General features: G+C 45.3%; 1 protein-coding gene and 1 long non-coding RNA gene across 3 annotated transcripts in view; one reads left to right on the top strand and one right to left on the bottom strand.

Annotated features, from left to right (window-relative positions):
* Positions 1 to 613: 613 nt before the first annotated feature.
* LOC130575393 (uncharacterized) lies at positions 614 to 24,405 on the bottom strand. The gene is made up of 3 exons (XR_008965559.1): positions 23,853 to 24,405; positions 20,852 to 20,929; positions 614 to 1,803 (listed from the first exon to the last, which is right to left on the bottom strand). It is a non-coding gene; the product is annotated as an uncharacterized LOC130575393 (long non-coding RNA).
* TMEM86A (transmembrane protein 86A) overlaps positions 23,502 to 25,746 on the top strand; it is a 26,660-nt gene continuing 24,415 nt past the window's right edge. Inside the window, exon 1 of one of the 2 annotated variants that reach the window (XM_057369256.1) lies at positions 23,502 to 23,620. In XM_057369256.1, coding sequence (XP_057225239.1) covers positions 23,600 to 23,620 — 21 coding nt within the window. In that variant the 5' untranslated portion in view covers positions 23,502 to 23,599. Of the gene's footprint in view, positions 23,621 to 24,488; positions 24,847 to 25,746 lie in introns of those variants that run through there. The other variant, XM_057369255.1, reaches the window with a different exon arrangement.

Raw genomic sequence — 25,746 nt, 5'->3', positions numbered from 1 at the left:
AACACAGGAATGCAAGCAAGAGAGAACTTGAATTCCTCTGTATGAGATCGAAAGTTGTTGCCATCTACAATATATTTATTTCAAATCCAGAGCAATCACAAAATACCATTTTACATTGCTGTGCACTGGRGACAGAAACAAACTGTCAAGGAAAACACTTCCCTAGTTATTAAAAGTGATTTCAGGTAGCTGTCTTGGATTCTTTTAGGGCATTTTTCAGCTTCATGCTTTAAATAAAGGCAGTGAAACTTTTCAGTCCAGGGGTAAGTGCAAACAAACACAGTTGCATCCCACCAAGCAGCTGCCTGTGTCACACTGGGWCTGCCTGTGAACACTCAGCGTACCCCAAGGTCAGTGGATAAACTGTGCTATGAGGGTGAAGAAACAGGCCCCATGGASCACCCATCAAATCAGGACTCTACTGATGATAATACTGGCATCTTAATGATAAACATGGACAAAAGATAGAACTGGCAGAAAGTGAGTGTTATGATACTGAATAACATTAGCTGGTGGAATAGCTGTATTTGTGAAGTATTCTCCGAACCAGGGAAGAAAGAAGATAAAGAATAGAAAAGAAAAAAAAACAAAAAAACAACCAAACAAACAAACAAACCGAACAAAATACCAAAAAAACCCCAAACCAATTAGTTGTTTAGTTTATTCACTAGTTAACAAAAGTATCTTCAAAGTACCTGTTGCTAAATGTGTCAAAAATCCCAAAGGATAAGTGTATGGGAAATAGACAAAAGTAGTCCCCCTGTAATATGTAGTCACAGGTGTTTTATGAGAAAAACCTCTTTCCCAAAGCTGCTGAAAAGAAGGCAAAGAAAAACAAAACAAAACAAAAAACCATTGCAATAAATGTGGAAAAAATAGCATTTAAACATTGAACAGCAACCAAGTGCMCAATTATTCTAGAGTTAATAGGAAAGCAAACAACACATGTAAAACAGACTACAGAGCAGCGTATGACAGGATTAGGCTGATTTTAAATCACTGGAGAAACATGAGACATTGGTAAGAGCATCCCAGATGAGAAAACACGGACTGAGAGACAACTGCCTCAGTTCAGAATCCTTTTCCAGCAGGTCCATCATCCAGTGCTGGCACTGACCCAACCAATCCCCCTGTCTGCATTTCACCCGAGCTCGCAGCTAAGAGACCCAGTGGAATGTAATCTCTGAGAAATGGGTGTKAGAAGCGCATGGAAAGCCCCAGTGAGCGCTCCTGGGCAGCTGTGAGTGCCACACGGACATACAGACATGCACATAGGATGGCTGCACAGCTGCTTTGGCAAGGTGTCCCTCTCTGTCCCCAGCTCACATGGCAGGCAGCATTCCCAGAACGATGTCGTGCGGTGTCACTGCCGGCTGATCATCACACTCGGCTCATATAACYGGTGATAGGAGTTGGCCCCTTCGGCTGGGGAACAAGGGGATAAATCAGAGAAAAGAACTGAAAACAAGGCTAGGTGTGASGCAGTTTCTGTTGGGAAATGAAGGCTCCATCCCATGGGAGCCGCCGATGGGCAGGGGCGGGTGGGTTTCTGCCCCTTCTCGGCTCTCCTGGCTGGGTTGGGGACAGCAGGTGGCGGTCGCGTCCTTGCTACAGCGGCAGCTGGAGCCCACACTGCGCGGGGATGTCTCACAATGGCGTGTTCAGAGCAGCATCTGTGACCCTCTTCTGGTGCCAGCCGTGCTTGTTCACGTTGGCTGCTTCTCAGGCACTTCCGAACGGCGCTGAAAGGCTCAGCAGAGCCCTCCCCCGCAGCCTTCCAGGAGAGCTTCCCACAGAACGCTGCTTGAGAGATAAGTAAACAACAAAAAGAGCATCCCAAAGGTTTATCTGTTTTGTTCGAAGCTCTTCATAATCATACATGCCTGCAAAGCTGAGAAATGTGTGTTTGCCACATGCGTTTGCAGATGGTTGTGGCATCTGAAGCAGATCAAATGGATTGTACATTTTCTCATATTGCTCGGAAGCCAAAATATCTTCTTTTCAAATGCACAGAGAATTATTTGGATTTATTTCCCAATTGAGAGCCTGATTCAAAGATCTACTTTATTTTTGGGGAAGGACTATGGCATTTCTGAAAGTTAGGGTCCTAGCCGTTTTTACAAATCTCTAATATATTATCCATGTAGATAAAAATAACAAGCAAAGCTGCCAAGCGAAAGCAACCTAAAATGAGATATTTCTTGAAACTATACTCCTYCTCCTATTGTACCTCTTCATCCCATCCTCTCCCTGCCTTGAAGAAACTCATGTYCTGATAATCAAATACCCTCCATCCTCCAAGACTGACAAATCCAATCTCTTTTGCATATTATAAGGGCAGAATCAAGGGCACAAACCCCCCTCTCTGGCAAACAGATCAGTGTTATCCTGAGTGTTTTCTTTGCTTATGTTTGGCTAATGCAGCAAAGCTCAATGCAAAACCAGATAGAAGGGAAAGTTAATTTTATTTTAATCTGATTTCACATCTACTTTCTCCCCCAAACTGTTTTCACTCATTCTTTCATGTGTATGAGGAYGGAGATGGTTGTGGCCATGGAGTGCCAGCACAGGCAGTGCCTTCAGCAGCTGGGTGCAGCACACAGGGCTGGATACTGATAACAGGGTCCATCAACAGTCCCAAACCAGACAAAGTTAATGAATCACACAGACCTGGACACTGATAACAGGGTCCATCAACAGTCCCAAACCACACAAGGTCAATGATTCGGGTCCAAGGGCCATTCAGGAGCAGCAGGACAACAAGGTGACCAGAAACAAGGCTTGAAACAAGGCTGCAGCACTGGCCCATGGTCCACCCAGGAGATGGGGCTGAGGACAAMGCTGCAGCAGAAGTCCAGGGTCCACCTGGCAGGCATGGCTGGACACATGCTAGCTCCAGTATGGATCTAGGAATCAGGGCTGGAGAAAAAACTGCCTCCAACCACAGGCATGTGATTCCCCCAGCAGACAGCCCTTGGTTTTCCAGTTCTTGGTGCCTTCAGAAGCTCCACATGCCATTCCTTTGCCCCTTCATGTAGTTTCCTCATGATTTCACACTTTTACACTGCCATTCACAACCCACTGATACCAAGCTTAATGTTTCTGTCAAATCCCTGTGGTGGATTTGATTAGGTCAGGTTTTAAACAATTCARTGCAAACTGCTTCAGTGGCCATCAGGAAGGTCATCAAAAGCTGTGCAGGCTGAGAGCAGCAGTGCAAGATGCTACCTGTGTGGAGCAGATTTTAGCAAGCAGGCTGCTGCCTGCTACATGAGCTCTGTGTTTTGAGCATAGCCCCCATATCGAGCACTTCACAGCAGCRTAATCTCACACACAATTTTCTCAGCAAGGTTCTCTGCAGACCCGAGCTGTATTTACCATGCAGTTAGCATAGTCAGAGATTGAGAGCRTTGTATTTAAACCAATAAAATAGATTCCTGATTGTCTTCTCCTGGTGAGTCTGGCTTTGTGCCGTGTGCTGAGTCTCAGTGCAGGAATTGTGGACTTAGAAATGAAGAACATAAGGTCATTTGGAGCAATATAGGTTCCGTTAAGCAAATGTAAGGGTATTTYCACTCCAAAACACCTTCAGCAAATCATTTGGCTTCATATATTTAAGCTTTTATGCAATTTCTTGTTAGCTAAACTTATTTGATCTCCATTCTGCAGATTTAGCTCAGATTGCCTRGAAGGATATTGTAATTTGTGAACATATTGCACTCATTTGGTGTGACTTTGAGAAATAAAAACATGTGGCATTGTAATGAATGATACTATAATTTCTGACCTTCCTTCAATAAACCTATCTTATTAACAGTTCTACATTGAATTAGACCACCATTTATCCCTGGCACAAAAATTTAAGGGAAAAGCAACCCATTTTGTCAGAGCATGCCTTGGTAAATCTMATTCYATTCCAATAAATGAACAGTGCAAARAGGATTGGAAYTTACCAGGAAAYACTGAAYGAAAGGTCAGATTTGTAGCAAGCATAAATCAACATTCTTGCATGGCTTAAGTGGATTTATGCCCATATATACTAGTCAAGAATCTGGCTCATTAACGACAGGATGGATTACAAATAGAGTATCAAGCAGGTGTTTTAGTCTTAACACGTCTTTCCTTGACTTGTTAGCTTAAATCAGACTCTAAATATTCTGAAGACCTTTTGTTCAGTTTAGCTGAGGAGCAAGCTCGTGTAGAATTTGGTTAAATTCCCTCCCTTGAAAGCCATCTTTTCAAGCAAGGTCTGTGCAGTGCTTCTAAACAGCTTGAGCAGAACGAATTGTTGTCAGCTTTTCCAATCCATACATTTYAGATTCTGAAATGTAGCCTTTAGGGCAACTTAAATAACACAAAACCAGCTGATTGATTGTCCAAGGTTGTGATGATTTGGTGATGCTCAGCAGGAGATGATTTGGTGTTTCTCTCTCGCCTTTGAAGCGCTCTACTCCAGACAGTGCCCCGTGAATGTTTAAAGAGCTGCAGCACACAGGAATTGAGCAGAGGAGGAGTACAGGGAGGAGCAAGTCCATGCTAGGATTTGTGCAGAATTACAGGAGACTGAAAAATCATTTGACATGGCTGTGCCAAGCTTTTCTTGGAGCAGGCATCCCCCAAGCATCTGTGAATGGCCTAAGCCAATGCAGTGCTGAGAGAAGAAACCGCTGCTCAGGCTGTATCGCTGGCTTATTTGTGCTGGCATCAGGATTTGTAGAATTGCACAATAAAGCTGACTGGGAACCATCCAGCTGGAAACAAACCTAACAACAAGTTAGTTCCCCYGAGGCCACGGCTTTCAGCAGTGCAGCCAGACTTGTTCATTGAACTCTGCTCTCCCAGCGGGCTGGAGAAGGAGGTTAAGGTCACTGCTTTGCACAAGGACGCCTACCTGCCATTTTCACTGTCACATGGGCTCAAGTGCAGCTGGGACAATGCGTTCCAGACCCTGGACACAGCCACCTTGGCCCGCAGTAGGGCATGAGGGAGAAGGGAGAGGGACAGACACCTGGGCCATAGGGAATGTCTCTGCTGATCAAAGACAGAGGAGATCATTGATCAAGCACTTCACCTTTGGGATCTTTGCCAGGCCCTGGCAAAGTCAGATTTGGTTTGCGAAACCCAAAAACTGCTCACAGACTTCTTCCCCCGGGTATCAAGTGATGAATAATGAATGCTTTTACGCTGTGCCATTCTCTCAATTTCCGTTGCTGTTACTAAAGTTGTCTGACTGAGATGGCCTTTGTCCTGTCACCTTGGTGTYKGTAGCCAGATCCTCCAGGAAACTCAAACTCTTGGATATCATTCACTGCCACAGGAAGTGAAAAATCACAGTGTTTACTGCATATTGTGAAGAAARCCTCTTAAAAGAAACACCACTATTGATCAAAAATGTCCTTTTTAACTCACAAAAGCATTCAAACCTATTTTTACTAAAGCATTTGAAAGCACATGCATATTTAGGAGCAGAATAGCCTAGTTGCAGGATTGTGCTATTTTATCTTAGAAACTTCAAGGCAGGTCTGTGGCTGGAAGGGAAACTGTGGAGAAGCAGCAGCCACTGCAACAGGCTGCATCAATAAGCAGCAGCTCCCTCATGGCATCCTTTGCCCACCTGATCTGTCTTAGATGAAACAAATAGCAGAGGCCACTTCCACTTCTAGATRTAAAAATCTCTCTTTCCCACAACCCTAGGAATTTTAGTCTTTGTGTCTGTCTCAGCTAAATGCTCTTACTAATTCTGTTTCACGTGTATAAATTCCCTGGCAGTTTTCAGTTCAGTTAGTTAAATAAACCATAATTTCCTGCCTGAAATGTCAACTATTGTGGCCCAGGGTTCCCTAAGGGTCTCGCTGCCTTCAGATCAGCTGCTTCACAATCTGAGCACATTCACCTCCTTCTTTAAAGCATTTTCTCTGATTGTTTTTAACATGAGGACTTCCCCACACAGGAAATCCAAGTTTTAAAAGTAAAGATAATAGACAAGTCATTCTCTTCAGCATCAAAGGGATTCCAGGAAGCAGTGTAACTATGGCACTGAATTGTAGATTCAGTGAGACCCAGTTCATGTCACTCAAAGGAGACATCCTTTGGGATGATGGGGGGGTTTCAAACGGCTGAGGGACTTTGCAAAGTTATGAGTCAAGGTTTRTACTCTCTCTTGGAAGTTGGAAGCTTCCACCATGTTACATCATYTATTTTGGCCTGTATTCCCAGGCCCTATTTTGGCCTGTATCCCTATATGGGTTTCTGGAGTTCTGCTTTTTGGTAAACAACCCTGAAAGCTTCTGAAGATCTTTGGACTTTCCTCTGAAGGTGAGGAGGTCAGGACTCCTTTATCAGGCAAACTGCTGACCCAACAACAAGGTGCAAATAGTTGCAGATTTTGAAGTTGCAGTTACACTTTTAACTCTTTCCTGAGAATTAACATGCTAGAGGTGGGGAATCCATACACTCCTTTCTGGTAAGTAACACCGAGGGAACAGTCGCTCATATCCATTGCAAATACTACTCAGCACTGAAATAAATCAGTGCTGCTTTCTACTGAAGTGCTCCTGAAGGTGCTGCTGTGTTTGAGCAGTGGAGAGAAGGAACCAATCCCTTTTGGGTCTGACACAGGCAGTGTCTGACATAGGCTTTTCACTTTCCCAGGGTGAAAAGCAGCTCCCAAGCAGCTCCCAGTGTGGCTCAGCCCAGCTGCCGTTGCCTCTCTCCCCGTCTCCGTTCGGATCCACGCCACCTGCGGCAGGGAGCAAAGGTCCTGGAGCTTTTTGCATGTTTGGAAACACGATACAGGCAGCAGMACTAATCCAAACACTGATGGTGGCTCTTGCATAATGCAAGAGCGACACTGCACGCCAGAAGCAACAATATCTCGTCCTTAAACAGGGGGACAAGTGACACTTGGACATTTTTCCAAATGTTCAGGGACATGAAGATTCCAGGCAAAGGCTGTCCTATGGAGGGATCTGCAGAGTGCTTGGGGCCCCAGGTATAAAGCTGGGCAGATCCCATCTGCCTGTGTGGTGGGATAAGGAGGTGTCACCCTCAGAGAAATCACCCGGGTATTGCCAGAATGGCCCCTGCCTGCTCCTCAGCCCCAGATCCTTTCTTKAATGGGTTTGGTGAGGAGGGCAGTGCAGACAAATTGTGATATTTATWCTGTCAACACTTTCAGAATTAAAGGTCAAATCGCAAGGTCCTCAGTGAGGCAAAATCCTTGGCCACKTGTGCATTTCACAACCTAGGCCACACTGGGTAATCAGTTTGCATTGGGAGACCTCCCTGATTTATGCAGTTACCTGAACAATACCTGACTCCAATCCTGTCATTTGTAAGGGTGCAAAACCTGTCAAAAGTTGCAAAAAGATGACCTTCCTGATGCCTGCYCAGTGTAAATGCTTGTCCCAAAGTTTTCCCAAAGGCCACACAAAAGAGCAAGCCACTCGGTCTTCTCACATTTTTTGAATCTAAACCAGAGAAAGCTTCTGATGTGCAGAACAGAGGATCCTCACAGGGCTGGGGATCTCTCTGGGTTCTGGCAATGCCTTCTCCTGCACTRCTCAGGGCAAGGGAGCTGTTGCTCTTTCTTTGCTGGTTTCTGGAAGAATTCMGTTTTCTCTACCTCGCTCTAATTGTCTTCAATTTTATGTCACCTCCTGGCAGCTGTGAGCTGCTGTGATATTAAAGAAAACACACCCCAGTAACAGCATCATCTTTCTTTCCAAACTTGAGTGTTAAAGAAAGTTTGCTGCTTCTTGAATCTTCCATGTCAGAAAAACCCACCAGAACCCATTGAGAAGACCTATTACTTTTGCTCGTAGAGAAAAAGATGTMAGGTCTTATTGTATAAATGAATACTATCCAAAAAAAAAATTAGCACTAGTTCTACTGGCATTGAAATTCAAGTCTGTATTGTGTGGGAGACTCGGCTTGAGAATTAGCTGTAAGTACTTGGGGAAAATATTTATTTTTATTTGTATAAAAGGAAAACTTTACAACCTGGCTTTGTGACAGAGAAATTTGTTTCTTGAACTAAAACTGGGGTATGCAATTTCTATTGATATSTCTTCTCATTCACCTTTTTACCTGAAATTTGGGGGAGAAAGCCACTTACAACCAAGCTGGGCCACGTTCAAGCATTTGCTGATAATGCCTAGGGCAAATTCACAACTCTGACATTTAATGAGCACAACCGATGGCTCTAAGAAGTTTGACTGGCTGCCAAATTGATATGTCTGTGTATCCCATCAGTGGCTGTTATATCTCATCTGGGTTTGGTTGTGCTTTTTTTTTTTTTTTCTCTGATCCCTGTTAAATTGATTTTTAGCCAGTTTGTTTGGCAATTGTGCTGAAGCACTGCAAAGTGGACACAAGACAGGAACAATGCTAAGCAACCAGATGTAAAAAGACTGGAGCAATAAGACAGCATATTTGTTTTTCACTGTTTAAACACGATTTACCAGCTGGGAAACTGTCTTGCAGGATATACTGCAGTTCCATTAAACTAATCCAGAGMACAAACACATCACACAATGTGGTCTTACAAACATGTCTCCTGCAAATCCCCCTGCATGCAGGAAGTGATACAGCAGCAATGGATTGGGTGGCAGTCACTGGAGACACACAGATGGGAACGAGGGACTGTCTGGGACGATGGGGACAYTGTGCAGCACGGATCAGTTCTAGGCAGGGCTACATTTCCCCACGTATAWGGGATCTCCATTCACCTGTCAGCAGCTGCTCTGAGATCTTTCCTTGCCAAATCCAAACCCTTTATGCTTTTTGTATGAAAGCTTCTCCTTTTCCTGGCCTGAGAAAGAGAACATGCCAAGCAGTGTGGTATAAATTGCATCACTATGTGGGATAATGTCTCCTAGACCCACCAATCAGGAAATTGCTCCTATTGCAGTATTCAAAAGCAGCTCCTGAAGAGGCAGGCATTAACTGGCCTTGCTTTGGCCTCTCCTGTATCTCCTTTGACACATGTCCTCAGCTCAGTTATCCAGAGGGGAGCAAGGAGGGAGTCAGGAAAACACTGTCACTGCCATGGTCAGCCCAGCTGGAACAGTCCCTGGCTGCTCACTGAGCTGCTCCCAGGGCAGTGCCCTCTGCCCAGGGCATCCATTTCAGACCCCACCTGGAGCTCCCCAGACCCAGAAAGGTGGAGAAAACTCTGTGCAACAGAGGCCTGGGCTCTGTTGAACCCAGGTGAGGTTACTTCCACCATCACTGAATTAACAGAGTTTCTCCTGTGCTGTTTTATACCTKATGGCCAGAAAATTCCAGAGAAAAAAAATGGCTATTTCCCCACTCTTAGAAAGGAGAGATTTTTTACTTTGCTTTGTAGGATTTATTTCTAGGCTTGTGACTTTGCAAGAAAAAAAAATCGATCAAAATCGCATCGTTCTGATTCCCATCACATCCTTTTTGTTCTTTTCCCTCTTGACTTTAGAGGCTGCTATTTTAATAACTGTTTGCAGTGGAAATCAATGYCATGCAACACTGAAAAGACTGAAATCCTAGCTTTCCTGAGGGAAAATATTTCCCCACACATCCCTATGGGAGAGAACAGAGTTCAGCCWTGTGTCCAGCAGCTCGAGGTGATCCTTGGAGATGCTTCATCTTGTCTCCTTCCCCATGTTGCTCTGGACATGGTAATTCACAACCACTGCAGGCTTCTATGTCTCCAAACACAGGAATGTGCCGAAGTACAGGGACTTCAAAGAGCTGAGGTATAGGGGAATGTGGTGGTTAAAAGCTTCTGTGTGTTTTAGGTTTCCATGGTCTATTTTTAGCAGCTGTGGTCACTGTGCATTGCAACCCTAAGTCACCTCTGAACTTACAGTCACAAATATGAAACTGAAAAACAAATTAATTGGATCCATGGCCTGCCCAGAAAGGAATCCTGTCTCAATATTTATGGACCACATAAACAGAAACAACTTTAAAAATGTCTTTTTGATCTCTCTGGCTAAACACAAGCCTTCTCTGCTGATGATCCTTTGGTTGTACAGTGAAATGCTCAGCTTCTATGTTGTGAGTAGCTGCCACTGGGACTTTGTGTTTTTTTAGGTCAGCCCCTCAAAATTGTTATGGCTGTTAGGAAGTGCAAGGGCTGACTGCCAGGCTTTTCACCTCTTCTTTTGTCCTTGAACCCTTTTTATATCCCTTTTAACCCTTAATTTATATTTTAAATCCTTGTTACACCAGTGTACCCGTGCTGAAATTATTTCACTTTGCACTGTTGTTCCTGATTCACATCAATCAAAGTCAGAAGAGCATCAGTCCTCTTGTGCTCTGTTTTCTTGGCCAGTTTGAAGCMGAGTCAACCCAAACCAACTTCTCTAGCTGGTGAAGCAATGCAGTGTCTCATCTTACAGGTTGCCCTGTTCCTTTTGTCCTTTGCTGTCTGTGCATGCAGAGAGGCTTTTYCCCACGTTTGCTATTTGAGTTCATGTTTTCTTGTGCCCAGTCTGTCCAACAGCCTTTGCTTTTCAGTTTCTCAAAATGGCTCCAACCCCTCTCTTTTGCCATCTCAGAGGAAAGGCACAATTGCATTATTGCACTGAGTGAATGCATTTTCTCATACATGTAGCTGAATGGGAGATTATTTAAATATCTTAAACACTCTCCTAATTGGAATAATGACGTGCTAGGAATGGGAGTGCGAGGAGAATTTATATTCAGGCTCCTGAATTTCAGTGAATGAGTAATCAACATTCCATTACTTCCTACAAGGTTAAACAATTTTTTTTAGCAAATGGTTACTGTAAAAACACCATTTGACTGCACTWAAACAAACAAACAAACAGAAACCCAAGCATGGGTATTTCTGGTGATCTTTAGATCACGTGAGAGCTTTCTGGATCCCTTGGCAAAGRAGAAGCTGACTTGAAATGGTGCCGGCTGCTGCCTCAGGGCTGCCCACCAACCTCTACCCCGTGCTTGCCCCATTCATCCTTGTCACTCCTCACCTTGAGCTATCCTGGTGCTCTTATCCACACCAGCACTCCAAAGCCAATGCCCCGAGACAGATCTGGGGGCAATTTGGGTTAAAAAATAACCCAGCAAAGTATGTTTGCTTCTCTGTGTGTGTGAGTGTCTGAAAGGCTCCATTTCCCCGTGTGATTCAAGCAAAGGCTGTACCAAGGTCTGTGTTGGCAGGAGGGCAGGCAGGAGCAAAGGGGAAGTGGAGCAAGCCCAGGAGCCAGGGAGGAAAATATCTCTGATTGATATTGCTGCCAAAAATTGTATCTTCTGAAGTCACTGCCTTAGACTGAAGCAGTCACATTGGTGCCCGTAGCCTGTACCTTAGCAAGGCTGGCCTGTTTTTGCAGCTTTCTTATTCTAATCAACAGGTTGGTCATTTTCTTGGTCAGTTTATTGCTGTAAATTCAATTACATGCAGTTACTCAAAAGTCAGTGTGTTGTAGTCCAGTGTAATCTATTTTATACAAAAAATCTAGTTTTCCTGTCATCCTGCATGTTCACAATAATTACATAATACTCTTAATTATTTATCTAGAAGAGCCTTTAAGCAGTTGTGAGTGATTAAGCATTGTTGCCACTACTCTCTTTTGCATCCTCCAGAACGATGCTTTTCTTTCCATTGTTTCTTTCCTGCCAATTGTTTCTGTAATTAATTTCATTGCTCTTGATCTGCCCGTGGAGGTGAATGCACAGTCTGTCATTAACTTGAACAGGCTGCAGATCAGATGTCCTGTAAATGCTTTAATAGGCACAGGTCAAGGACTTGACAGGCAGAACACCGATTTTACTGCGTTTCTATTGCTGTTTCAGCTTGCTCCATCCAATATTTATGCAGAGATGCAAACTTTCCTAGGCACAACACCGGGAAGTRGAAGTCTACGGTACATTTATTACAGCAGTACTCAGAAATGCCAACCACAGCACAGGTTGCCCTGTGCCTCACTCGAGCACCCAGCAAGAGGCAGATGGAGAGAGACAAACAGGCTGTTTGTGGCAGAGCTGAGGTTTCAATCCAGGTCACGTTAACTGCAAGTTTAGTGTCTGTTTTCCCCCTGCTCCCAGTTATGCCTCTCATTCTGCTGAGGCACAACAGCACATGTACCTGTGCAAGTGCAATATTCTCCAATCCTGTCTGCCTGATAAAGATACAGGAGGCAGAATATTAATCCAAAAGGAAGGGCTGACTCTTGGGTGTTTCTGTCAAGCCCTGGGCTGTTTGCTTGCACAGCAGTAATTATGGACTCTGCCACTGACAGCATGAGTGAGTCTTTCCAGTGTCTCCCCGATAAGAAGACGCTGGAGGAGATCATGTGCACATGTCTCACAAAGCTCAAAGTTTCCTAATCCTTTTGCCATTCCACTTCTCGGCATTATCAGATGCACTGCAATACCCAGCCTTGGAGGAGAGGCTTGAGCTGAAGGGACTTTTGCTGCCCAGTTTACACCACCCTTCTTGCAGCAGTCATCCGTGACCAAGGGTAGTAAAAACATACAAATTCCAGCTCAACTTCAAGCGAATCCTTGTTCCCACCAATTACTCCTAACAAAACATTAGTGTTAGTGCAGTATCCCTGCTGGAAAATATACCATGCTCTCACGTTGTGGGAGTTAACTACAAAGTTGGTTTAACTGCTAAAAGAGTTGTATTGTTTTTTTACAGCAGTATCATGAACACACATGAGTTATCATGAGGTGAAAAACAGGCACTCAACAGCAGACCCTGAAGTCAGCAGTTCTGGACAGACATCTGAGCTGACCTTAGCAAAACCACACTGTCACCTTCTGACTGTTTCCACCTCATGAAAACAAATTCATGTTAACCATCCAGAAGCTATAAAAAYTAAAAGCTTATAAAAAAATAAAACCCTATTTTTAGAAATTAAGATAAGTGTCCAATCTCTTCTTTAAGTTTCTCAGACGTTTGTCATTCACTCATTGACCTAAATGCAKATTCAGTTATTTATGCTGGATTTATTCTGCGTTATGCTCTGGCCACTCYGGTCATGCTGTCTCTCTCTCAGAGACTACATGACAAACAGAGCTTCCTCTGTGCCAAACAGGAAAAATTTAAAACTATTTATCTGATATGACAATATTGATAATAGTGCAAAGAAGCACTTTGGACTTCTCCTAAAGGGTAGGCTGATGTTCATTATCTTCTGTTTGCATTTGTTTTTGCTCCATGGAAGAGAGATTARGAGACAGCCATCTTAGCTTGGTATTTAGCAAGAGTATAGAAGATGATAACTGCAAGGACTCATTATTTACTTGATCAATAAATGTGACTTTGGAATGCAGTCTAACTTGCTTTCTGAATAATTGTCTTTGACTKCAGTTTCCAAATGCTGCCTAACTCTTAACTGCCAAAATAGGGTTTTTTAAATTATTTTCCTCCTACAGCTGGTTAGTAATAGGGRCAGAAATTTGTAGGAATCATTGGTATCTTCCTTTGTGAAATAATTTTCCTTCTTTCTTTAAATCTTTAAATCTTGATTAAAGATTGATTAAAAATCTTTAATAGTCTAAATAAAAATCCTAGTGTAACCACCTCAGTCTTGCAGAAAAAGRGGCACAGGAGGAGCAAAACGATGATGGAGATCACACAGACTGAGTGACGTACAACTGTTGTATTCTTTCCTAAAATGAAAAGYGCTGGGTAAAAAGCATTCCTCTGGTAAGGCAGTCAGATACAGTCACCCCAAGAAGGGAACTACCAATAACCAGATTTTTATGTTTCTCAGGGCTTGAAATTGTTTTCCAAAGACATCAGTTAATGCCAGCTTTGTCTGCTTATGATCTTGTTTCTAATGTTCCTCTGTATTTCGCCCACAGACAAATGTTTGAAGTTTGGACATTTTTAAGGGATACCTCTGGAAGAGCTGGAAAAAAACCCAAATGAGTTTAAAATATTTCCATATTTGAAAGAACAAAAAATAATGATTGAATTGCCTCACATCCCCAAGTTCCTAGAACAAAGTCTTTAAGGGACAAATGTGACCTTGCTGTCATTCCTCTGCCTGCTGCTGTGGGAGCATGAGGTGAGTCGGAATGCAGCCCAGGAGCCCAGTGCCAGCCTGGTGCTCCCACACTGCTGCTCAACCTAAACCCTCTCCTTTCTCTCTTGGCACCCGTGCTAAAGCCCTGGTGCAGGTGGAAAGGACAGTGACAGCAGCAGTGTCTCCCCTTCCTGTCAGGACACTCATGCCCTCTATTAGAAGCACTTGTCCTTCCTGTGAAGATATGGGAACCACAAACTCTAAAGTGCTTTGAAGTCTAATGGCTTGGCAGCAGGGTGAAATGTTAAAAAGACCACTAAGCCTGTCGGGAAAATCCTTGTYTTTGAGGCTGCTATCACAGGTATTAATGGTAAAGAAATGCTGGCCTGAATTCAAGGTTATGCCTTCCAGGCTGGCAGCTTAAAACAGGTAAAGCATGGGGGTGGTGTGACTGACCAAGGAGCTCCTCCCGAGCTTGTGCTCTGCAGCACCCAGGACAGAAGAAAATGGAAGAGAAARTTCACAGATGAAAATGCAGGTGGACTCACTCATGGCCTTCCCTGGGCTTCTTGTAGGCTCTCAGTAGAGCTGTGGGCTCCATGGCAAGATGCTGACACGGGGATGGTGAACAGGCTTAAGAGATACAAACAACCCAGCAWGGCCACATGATAACAGACCAGCAGTAAGTTTGTTGGAAAAATCAATCCCAGCTGCTTACTTCTGCTGGTTTTACTGGGTCAGATCTGAATGTGGTTGTAACATTCTATTCCTCCATTTCTTTGTCTTAAACACGAATATTTTGTTTCAGGACGTGAAAAGGGAGTGGGGTTTGGGTGCTGAAATTCCAGAAAGAAGGAAACACTGTACCTTGTCTTTCCAGTTCTTCATAATTACTTGGCTTTCTGGGTCTTCCCTGGGGGAGTCTTCACTTCCTTTTGCTAATTGTACACAGAAATTAATTATCCTGATTCATATCCTGGACCCTGGCACCTGCTAATTAGGTGTCCTTAAGGGCTGCAGGTGGGTATGTCCTACGTAAGGCTTCCAGAACTTATCCCAGAAACGTAGTTAAGTGAGGATTTCCTTTAGTGCCAAAGTTCACTCAAAAACCTCCCTTCCTCATTTCTCTACCTCATTGCCCTGCTCCTGGACTTCTCCAGCCCCCAAGTTTTTCTTTTTAGTACAGCAGAGCTCCACAGAGACTCACATGGACACAGCCATGAAACCAAGGAAAGAAGCAGGAACAGCAAGGAGACAAGTGTCTGTCCTCACTGAGCCTCTGCAAAGGACTTTTAGGTTCTAGTGATGTCTCCTGGGCTCCTGTAKCTAAGCTTTGGCAAGACTTTAGAGAATAAAGCAATACAGAGGATTGTCTCTTAAGTGTTTAATGCCCTCAGAAGGACYTGCTTGAGCTGTACTATAATTTCACTGCACATCCTGTGGCTGTCCCTACTGGGCCACGCAATGCAGGAGGGACAGACCACTCTGTGCTACTTTGAATCTGGTTTTGGTTCCTCTCAAGCTATTCTGGGGGTCTTTCCTGCTGACTTCACAGGTCTCGTGATTCCTGCCCATATCTGTGGAAAAACCAGCCGCTGATTCAGCTGTGGCTGTCTCAGGAAAGGGAACCTGAGTTTGGGTTTTGAGAAGGCAGGCCAGCCTCCAGGAGCCTTTGCCTGTTCCCAGGGGAACCCCAGAGCCAGGAATGAAGACAAAGCACAAGTTTGGGTTTCAATTCGCTTTTTAAAACTAGTGCCTTTTCAAAAAACAGTTTCCATAGTGACAGGGAACTGTGGCACCATTGTGAAGGTCCAAAAAGCCCTGGCCGGGTATGAGCCAGAAATGCAGCAGTGCGGCCAGCTCCGGAGCAGCYTTCCCCAGCCCCTGCTGTGCTCACAGCAGGGCTCTGCTTCAAACACCTTCCTGCCCACCAGCCACACTTTTAGCTGCCTGTGGGCTGTGCTGCTCCTGAGCACTACGGCTCAATCACAGGTAAAATGATGTTTGTCCAAAAAAAGGAATATGCTTTGGTTGYATTYAGCCCYACTCAAGCTAACTTTCCTATAAAGGGAAAAGCCAGATTTGAAGRCAGCTTTCAACCATTGTTTCCTTTTGCAGATTGGTGCAGAAACCATGAAATGTGCCCATGACCATCAGCAGAGGAGCCCAGGTCATATTTAATTTTTATTTATTAGAAYGTGCTGCCTCCCACCTTCCCTTTTCTTATCTGTCATACAGGGTACCCACCTCTGCTATAATCCAGAGCTCCCAAAAGCACCTAGGAACTCTGAGACAATCATAGCTTTGTCCTGGCCCTCACCACAACACACAAGAAGCATGCCAGAGAGAACATCCTCCCCGTTGGGCTCAGTGCCAGCTGGTGGCAGTGACGGACACCACCGCTTCCTCATGGCACTCCTTTGCCCTCATCCTTTGTTATCTGCTGGATTATGTTGCAGTCTGTAGCATGCAAAGATATACAACCACAGCACTCTTACAAGTTAAGTCTCAGGTAAAGTTACAGGCACCTGTCAGGGGCTTTTGTTACCTGTGGCTTTTCGATAACGTGCACTATTATCCCTTTCAGTTTTATGATAAACTGYAATTTTTCTTAAACATTTAACAATCATTATTCCCTTCCTACTCCTCCTATTTTTGTCTGTGTATCCATGCGACACTTTTGGAGCTGAGATCACACGCAAGAAAACACAGTGAAAATGGCAACTAACGTAGTTTTTSTGAGAGAAGAATGTTTTGCATGTTGCTTCCTGTTAAGCCATTGGAAATGGCATACCCAAAGAAGAAATTGTCCTTTTGGTGCAAAACCTTAACTCAGAAGAAAAAAGCCATGTACCATAGGAAAGAAAAAAGAGAGGCATATTTAGACCAGTTCTTACCCCAGCATTTTCAATGTATGGGTGGATGTACTGCACTAAGCTAAGGATTTGTCTGTCCTAAGGCTGCCAATGGAGCCCTAGAAGAGGCCAGACATATTTGCTTTGTATTTTCCAGCTTCCAGCAACCAGGGAATTAATCAGACAGAGGTGAAACCGTGTCTATATTGCCAGGACAAGCTGAGTGAGATAAGAATTAGGTATGTCTGAAAATGAATCATCAATATTCACAAAAACTTGAGAAGTGTACTGCTCTGACTGTCTTGTGATTGTGAGTGAAGGCTCTGTTTTAGGGAGGTACTTCCTGCGAGAGATAAATTTTTCCCTTGATTCCTCGAGACCTTCAAGTGACCCCACTAAATTGTTAAAATTCCATTAGAAAGTGACTGCTGGGAACATGTGCAATAAATGGCTGCTGAGATCAATGACAGTCTTGCTGATTTAAAATCAATGTATTGCTTGCTGACGGTGCTGGCAGTGTTTTCCTCTGGGAAATGTAAGAGTGATTTGCTTTAAATAAACAGAGTGATAAAAAACTTTATTTGAACTCATTAGTGACTCAGACTGATTTTAGAGTAATCCAGAAAATGCCTGTTGCCCAAAGACAAGATTTGGAAGTGAGCAGTGACTTTGACTGCTGCCATTTAGGGTGGGCCACTGGAAAGCCTTCTGAGCAGAACTTCAGAAAATACTCTCTGCAAATTGGATACTTAGGGTACCTAGACTATCCCCTGAAATACACTGGTCCCTTTTGAAAACATGACATGAAAGCATCAGGATACTATGGCTCTAATGTTCACCATGCACCTTTTCCAGGCCAATTTCTTGTTTCCCTCTGAGCTTCTGGCTGGCCTTCATTCCAAGYGATACCATGAATTCATGATGGAAATAAGCTCACCAAAACTTAAAGTGCCACCACAAGGTGGTCTYATCCACCAGCCACCAGCACATAGCTTTGGGCTGAGTTGGGATCCTCTCCCTCTTTCTCCTTAAAGCTTCTTCCCCACCATGAGTAGTTTTTTTTTCTGTCAGAAGCTCAGCTAGATTGCTTCAATGAAAATAGACATGAAAGCATTTGCCCTACCTACATTCTGTTTTGTAACCTAACCATTTAATTGCATCATGCTTTTCCTTATAAATCATCTGATGATGATTCCCAGGACAAGCCTTCCCTTCTTTTCCTGCATGTTTTAATACTTAAGCTATTACTGCCTCCTGCTTGTAGATATCACTAAATCACGAGGGGATTGGTCACTAGATAAATCAGAGCTCTTTTTGGTGTGCTTCTATCCTGGGAAATGGGGCACCTGAGTGAGAAACAGAAACTGTAGCCACATCAGAACCCTGCAATCCACGCCCAAAGACTGTCCAGAAGGGACAGGCAAGAACAGAGGGCAGGGGGTTTGCCCTACATATGAATAAACAGATTGAACTCACAGAACTGTCTTTGAAAACCAGTGATCGAGAGGTTGAGAGCTTAAAAGTAAAATCTAGGAGCAAGCCAGCAAAGGAAATCTGATGTCTGGTCTTCCTGCAGGGCACCTGAGCAAGGGAAGCTGTTGATGAAGTTTTCTTGCTTCAACTACAGGAAACGCTGTGCTCCCATGATCTGATCCTGCTGGGGCACTCCTTGATATCTCTTGGAAAAGTGGCACAGTAAGCTGTAAGCAATCCAGGAGACTCCTGGAGGGTGTTGAGGATGTTTCTTAATCCAGGTGACAAACAGCTTGACCAGAGGAGAAGAATTACCAATCCTGTTGCTTATCAAAATGGAGAAGCTAATTAGAGATAGCAAAACTGGTGAAAGCTTGGACTGCAGTGATCGTGCCCTGGCGGAATTCACAGTCTTGAACACCTCTCCTGTGAAGAAAGGCTGAGAGAGTTGGTTTTCTTTAGCCTGGAGAATGAAGGCTCCAGGGAGACCTTATTGCTGACCTTTAGTTTATAAGAAATATGGGGAAAGACCTTTTACTGAGACAGAGGGCAGTGGTTTAAAACTAAAARAGAGTGGTCTTAAATTGAATATACAAAAGATTTTTTTCTTTTTTTTTGTATGATTAGGGTAGTTATGAACAGGTTGTCCAGAGAAGTTGTGGATGCCCCGTGACTGGAAGTGTTTGAAGTCAAGAAAGACAGAGCTTTGAGCAACCTCAAATAGTGGAAGGTTCCTTGCCTATGGCAGGGGCTTTGGACTAGGTGACCTTTGAAGGTCCCTCTTAACCCAAATAATCCTATGGTTCTATGAGAAACTATTAATATTTTAGATTTTGTGATTCACCTCCATGTTGTAGAATAGATTTTTTTAATGGAGAATTTTTCCTTCCCTGGTTTTTTTTTTTTTTTTTTTTTTTTTTTTTTTTTTTTTTGTTTTTTTTTTTTTTTTTTTTTTTTTTTTTTTTTTACATTATTATAATGTGCTTGTTACGATGGCGACTAGGATATAAAGAGGTCACAAAGCAAAATCCCATAATGGACCTGTACTCTGGATCCTCCTTAGCCATACACACGGTCATCCCTAGAAATACTAACTTTTCCATAAACATGGACACACAYACACAAAGAGCATGTATTAAGCCCAAACAGCAAAGTGGTTTTATGCCTGAGAAGAAAACTTTCAAATACAAAGCCTATAAATAGATGATATGTTGCCTTTCTGGTTCACTAAATASCCTGGAAAAGTGCAGTGAAAAAGAGAGATGAATTTGCAGTGTCCCCCCTTTATTTCACTGAGACATTAATTCTGCTGTCTAAATTTAATACTTTATTGTCATTATGGGAATTGCCATCACAAGGGAAGCAAAGGCACTTTCTGCATTTCTTCAGGGATCAGGAAATAAACCTATACAGAAAGAAAACAGCCCAGTATCTCCTCATGTGCAGAAGGAAGCACCAGGTTACTTGACATGAAAAATATTGGGAACTTGTGCAGTGCYCAACACACAAACCACGAATAGGCCTAGACAGAGATGGATATGACAGAAAACCACACTGGAYGCATCCTGCAGCAGCTGACATGGAYRCTGCTGCCCCAGGATCTGGGATGCTGTGCTCAGAGCAGCCAGCAAGAAAATGGCTCAGGAGCATCTCACAGAGAGGAATTCAAATAAAATCTTTCCACTTTTGCATTGATAGTAAATCTGAAAGTGCAAAACAAAGCGTGTGGCTCCATGACCCACTGGCAGAGCCCATTTCCATCAGAGGGAGAGAAGATGCAGCCCCTCATTCCTGGGGCACCTGAATGTGAGAAACATTTTGCAGCCTTTCCAGCCATTGCTGGAGGTGAGACAAACCTCACTGCATAACAAACTTCWCTTTCTGTCTTTTTTCCCCCACTGCACACCACAAACATGGCCCAGCAGAAGTATTTTCAAGTGCAAACATGCACAGAAGTACTTAATATATTGCTATACCCAACCCCCACAAATTTATGCTCATATAATTACTGTTCTCTGTTTGCCTACTGATAGCAAGTTAAAAATACCACACACACCCCAAATTAGAACTGGTTTCTATTTTTGGTTAAATTCCTGCAGCTGATACAGAAGAAAATGTTGTGATGAGCCACATGAGATCCCTCTTGCCTGCACTAGTCAGGACAGAGGACTGCAACACCACCAACAGCAAAAACCCACCAAAAGCATGGCATGCACAGATCAAGACTAATTTGACAGTGTTATGATGGCATCAAACCTGTATCCCCTTTCCTTTCTTCATCTGATGCTCAGTGTTCCTACAGTGGGAATGGATTTGAGGATCTATTCTATCAAAGTCTGCATTTAAACAGAATGTAAAATCTTTCTGTAGTATCCAGATTCTGAGTTTATGTTACAAGGTTCTCCTAACTTAGACTAAAGGTAAAGTATTTCTGTTATTTAGATACAATGTAAAATGATATGCAAACCATTTCTGTTCTATACAAATTCCTAATTTATATTCCAAGGTGCCTCTCAGTTACAAAGAACTACTTACCATTGATGTACCACTCATTTTKGTAGTAGAAATATGGACATCATCCATGAGTAATCTTGCAAGTCACATGAAGTTAATCTAATATTAAATAAACAACAAGAAATTTTCAGCTTATATTCAGGCTGTAAAATTTTTGTCATGCGAGTCATCCCTTTATTACATACAAGCACCATATTTGCCATTTAAGCTTCTGAGTCTCTATCTTTAAAAGCTTTGTGGAAGGAACTGTCTGGAAATCCCATAAGGTCAGCCCCTTCCCAAGCAAAACTAATGAGAGCAGGTTTCCCAGTGTCTGAGGCAGGGAAGTCTGGACATGCAGTTTCCCCTTCACTTCTGATGGGCTTCTCTGAGAAAATAACATTGCACAAAAAGCCACCCTAAGCTGTTAATGTGTTTTGAATGTTTGCGAGAAACACCTCGTACATGAGGCCAAGCAAAGCTTCAGCTGCCAGCCACTGGAGACAGAAACTGCATTAGAAAAAAGAACTAATCTAAAGYTGCATTCTTCCTAACACCACCTCATATTTTTTGAGACAGTAKCAAATGCAAACAGGTCCCTGCCCACTGCACAGGCCTGGATCATCACAGAGAGGCTGGGATAAGCAGATGAAYGGTTTGGCTAAGGACTAAGAAGCAGATTTATTTTTATTTTATTAGATATTGAAAAGACAAGACACCATCAAGGTCCAAGAAGGATTWCCAAAAGCAATTAGGAGCCCAAGTTCTGTGAGTCCATTGGTTCTTCTGAAAATCCTGTCTAGTAGCAAATGAACTGCATCACTGAGYCTCAAAATACCTCTATGCTCTTGTGCTGCTTCCTCTAGGGACCTTGATTTCAGAAGGGCAAAGTCTTTATTATGAAAAGATTAGAAATTTATTCCCCTTCTTCAGTTCATCTAGCTTCCCTCAAAATAGGAAAGCTTATCCTTTTCTTGCTTAATGAAATTGTTCCCACCCYATGAACCATTTAAACTGAAATTGTAAGATGAAAACTCAATCCCCTGGCCATTGCCACACAGATCTTTGCTTTACAGAGAACAATGTGCTTCCATTTGTTTGAGGTTTACCTGCCACAGATTTCACTGCAATGCCCTCTCTGATSTGATAGCACAGATTTGCAGGGTTTTTCTTTCTGGCAGAAATCCCTCTGGATTGGTAAGTGACACAAAGGTTGGAGTGTCCATCCTGGAGCCATCAGATGGTTCAAACACTGYCCTCTCTATTTACACATCTCTACTGACAGGAATTGTGCTGCCCATGTCGGATCTTGCTGTTCATACACATTGCGTCCTCAGAAACGTGATACCAATGTATTGCAAAAGACTTCAAAAGAATTGCACTGATTTTTTTTTTTTTACTTTATAGAAGAAAGTGTTCCTTCAATGTGATAAATACTGAACATGACTTTTGCTCAGGCTGCAAATAGCAAATTACTTAATCATCTGCTATTGAAGTACCTGTTTGTTTTGTCATGAAGTGAAACTTGTGAGCAAGATCGTATTACATGTAAAGTGGCTTCCTGCATCCTTAAATATTAATCCTCAAGTAAAAACAAATTGAAAGAAGTTCCAGGGTCACTTTAGTAAGTGTGAGCTGATGCATCCCACTCTCTCATATCCCACATTAAATGTTCCTTGCGTTTGTGCCAACACCAACATTTTTGCAGCCTCGGAATGACCTTGGCAGAAGGATGGTGATGGGATGTAAGCTGCGAGGGACCCAGTCCTGGGAGAGCACAGGGGCCGTTACCARCCACTGGCAGCAGTTCTGGAAAATACAGCCAACCCCGCAAGGGAGAGGGTTTGCTAAGGACCCGTGGGTCTTAAGATGGATATGACRGGAAGTGTTAAGGGGGCAATTGTGAAACGAGAGAAGCCCCTGAAAAGGAAAATATCGGGAAACATGGCACGGTGGAGAGTCAAAGGTGGAGCAGGAAGAGTGGAAGGGCACGGGGGACTGTGCGAAAAATAGGGATGTGAAAGGAAGTGCAGGAGCAGGAGCGGCAGGCGGAAAGCCACAGGAARGGTAGGGAAAAGCCGGGGCTGGGGTGTGCGGGCATAGGCAGGCGATGCGGTGTGCGGTGCGGGAGCCGAGACGGGCGGGCCTGGCAGAGACAGCGAGGGGTAAGGGATGCGMTGCCTCTCGCCCAGCGCCCCCGGCACCGGCGGCAGCGAAGGACGCGGTTCCCGCCCCGGGTGCTCAGCCCGGGGCCCGGGGTGCGGGCGCTGGACCGGCCCTGCTGTCCCTCGGCCTCCGGGGAGCCCGCCTTGCTGAAGGGACCGCTGCTGCCCTGGGGCAGCGCTGGCGCGGAGCAGCCCCGGCGCTCCCGGGACTCGGCACAGCCCCGCGGCCGCCCCGCTGCGGCCACCCCCGGGGAGGGGACGCGGCACGGCCCGGCCGCTCCGGCTGCGAAGGGCGCTCGGCCAGAAGGCGGAGACGCCGCTGACGCCGCCGGGACCGGGGCCGAGCGAGGCGGGCACCCCGCCGACAGCGGGCCCGGGGCCGCCCGCTCCGTTCCGTTCCGCTCCGCTCCGCTCCGATCCGCCCGCCCGGGGCGGGCCCGGGGCCGCCCCCTCCCCTCCCCTCCCTCTCCCCGCAGCGCATTCGCCGCGGGGGCCCCTCTCCAGTGACGTCAGCGCTGCCTAAAAAAGCGCCCCGGCAGGCAGGCAGGGCAGCGGCTTGGGCAGCGGCCACAGCGGCGACAGGGACAGCGGCCACAGCAGCAGCCCGCGCCCCGCCGCCGCCGACATGGTGTCCCCCGTCACCGTGGTGAGTGCGGGCCGCGCGGCGGGCGGGGCGGCGGGACCCGCGCCCCCTCCCACGGCCACTCGGTCGGTGTCCCCGCTCCCGGCCGGTGCCCTCCCACCCGCTCCCCGGGCGCTGTCCCCGAGCGCTGTCCCCGGGCGCTGTCCCCGAGCACGGCGGGCGCTCCGTTCCTCCCGCCTGCCGTCGCCGGGAGCGCGACCGCTGGCGGTCCCCTTCCGTCCCCCGCGATGCTCACCCCGGCCTCCCCCGGCAGCTGTTGCTCCAGCGGTGCGCCTGCCCRGGCGGCTCTCCGCCGCGTCCTCCTCTTGTCATGTGTGTTTTTAAAAAACATCTCCAGTGCATCTGCTCTACGTGCACTGCATCTGTTCAGAGCGGCGCTGCCCCAGCTGCCCTGGGCTTGCGCCGCGGCAGCGCCCGGCAGCATCCTCTTGTCCCCGCGGCCTCCCGTGCCCTCGCAGGCACCTCTGCCTCGCCATCCGGAGGTGGCTTTGCTGTCCAGGTCGTGGCTTCGGCTGAAGCGTGTGTTGACTCCCGTGTGGGGCAGACCTTTCCATAGGTTGGGTGACTTCCCGCTGAGACCTCGTCTCGTGTGCAAGACAGTCTGGCACTTCCACCACCTGACGACACGCAGTTGGGATCGGTGTCACCTGCCTGTCTCGTGGGGAGTCACGATGCTTAATTAACGTAACCAGCAATAAGGCAGCAGCTCACTGCTGTCCTGACAGTAGGTGATGGGTGCAGCAGGACTCTTGGATTGATGGAACCAAGCTGGTAACTGAAGTAGCTGTGTCTTGTGCCAGCAATACCAGGAACTGCCCCTGCAGGTGAATATAGAGGCCGTTTCAGTGCTGAAAGAACTGCCAGAACAGCAGAGAAGCTGCACTGTTAGATATGTTGCTTTGCGTGTTCCTCTTTCTAGAAAGTGAGGAATTTGTTGGAATACCCCAGCAGACTTAACACATGCAGGAAGAATAACTGTTGGTGGGAAAGTTTTCTGAACACCTACTGCTGATATCCTGGTTCCCTGTTGATCCATTCTCATCTTGTTTTGAAATATTTTGGTTAAGGGCCAGCCTATTGCATACTCTGTGGCAGGTAGAAATCTTGTCTTGATCTTAACTCACAATGCCGGCATTCAAAACTTTTATATTGCTTTGCCAGTTCTGCACAGCAGCCTGTATTGTCTGATAGTTCAGATGAATTTTCCCCCAGTTATCAACATGTACCTGGTAAGTTCATCAACAGCCTGGGGATGACTTTTATCTCTAGAGACAGAGGGAAGTAGCTTGGAAATTACAACATTGTAGTGCCAATTTTTTTTTGTGCTTTTCCAAAACAGCTAAAAAGGTTTGGTATCTTTGTGCTTCTCTGTCTTAAGTTAAATGTGTCTTTCAGTAATGCTTTTGGTTATAAAGAATTGTGTATGTGTATCTTGGAAGTAAAATCTTGTGTTGGGACAGTACTGGAATAGCTCAAAAACTGACAGGGTTTGTTTCACGGCTTGCAGGAGGCAGTACTTGGCTGTTGTGATMGTGCATCAGGGTGGTCTTTTAGAGTGTTATTTCAACTGAGCTTTGAGGCAAATGACTAAAGCACAAGTACGTGTTGGGAAGGGTGTTCAGAGTTCAGACCGGAAGGCTTTAGGAAGGTAACTTGGGAAAGAAAATGAGAAAACCCCCCTTTTTTTTCTCGCTTGGCCTTTTGACATGTAACAAAGCACATTTCTGTTCTGGCTGCATCCCTGACACGTGAACAGTTCACTTCACCGAAGGCAACTAATGCAGGTATGAAACTATGGGGAGCTGGAGGGCGAGGAGACCGGGAGCTGTGACCAGAGCTGCAGCTGTGCCACTGCTGTGCAGGTGAGAGGGGAGGGCAACTGACCCTCCATGCAGCTCACAGAAAAAGAGCTGAAAGCCTTCAGTGTTCTGTTTTGCACATCTCTGTCAGTGTTTGTCACATCCTTGTTCCTCTGAAGGAGGACACCGTGCTGCTCCACGCTGGCTGTCCCGCAGCCCGGGAAGGGTGGCTGGGATCAGTGTTGTATGGCAGCCTGTGCTTCCCCTGAGTGTGGTGTGACCCTGGCACAGCTGGGGTGACGGGCAGGGTGGCTCTACAGCAAGTCTCCT

This window comes from Malurus melanocephalus, unplaced genomic scaffold (genome assembly GCF_030028575.1).
Source record: "Malurus melanocephalus ecotype Western Australia unplaced genomic scaffold, MMel_1.1 scaffold_106, whole genome shotgun sequence".
In the NCBI taxonomy this organism is placed as follows: domain Eukaryota; kingdom Metazoa; phylum Chordata; class Aves; order Passeriformes; family Maluridae; genus Malurus; species Malurus melanocephalus.
The sequence above is the reverse complement of the archived record's forward strand: the minus strand, read 5'-3'. Positions and strand labels throughout refer to the sequence as shown.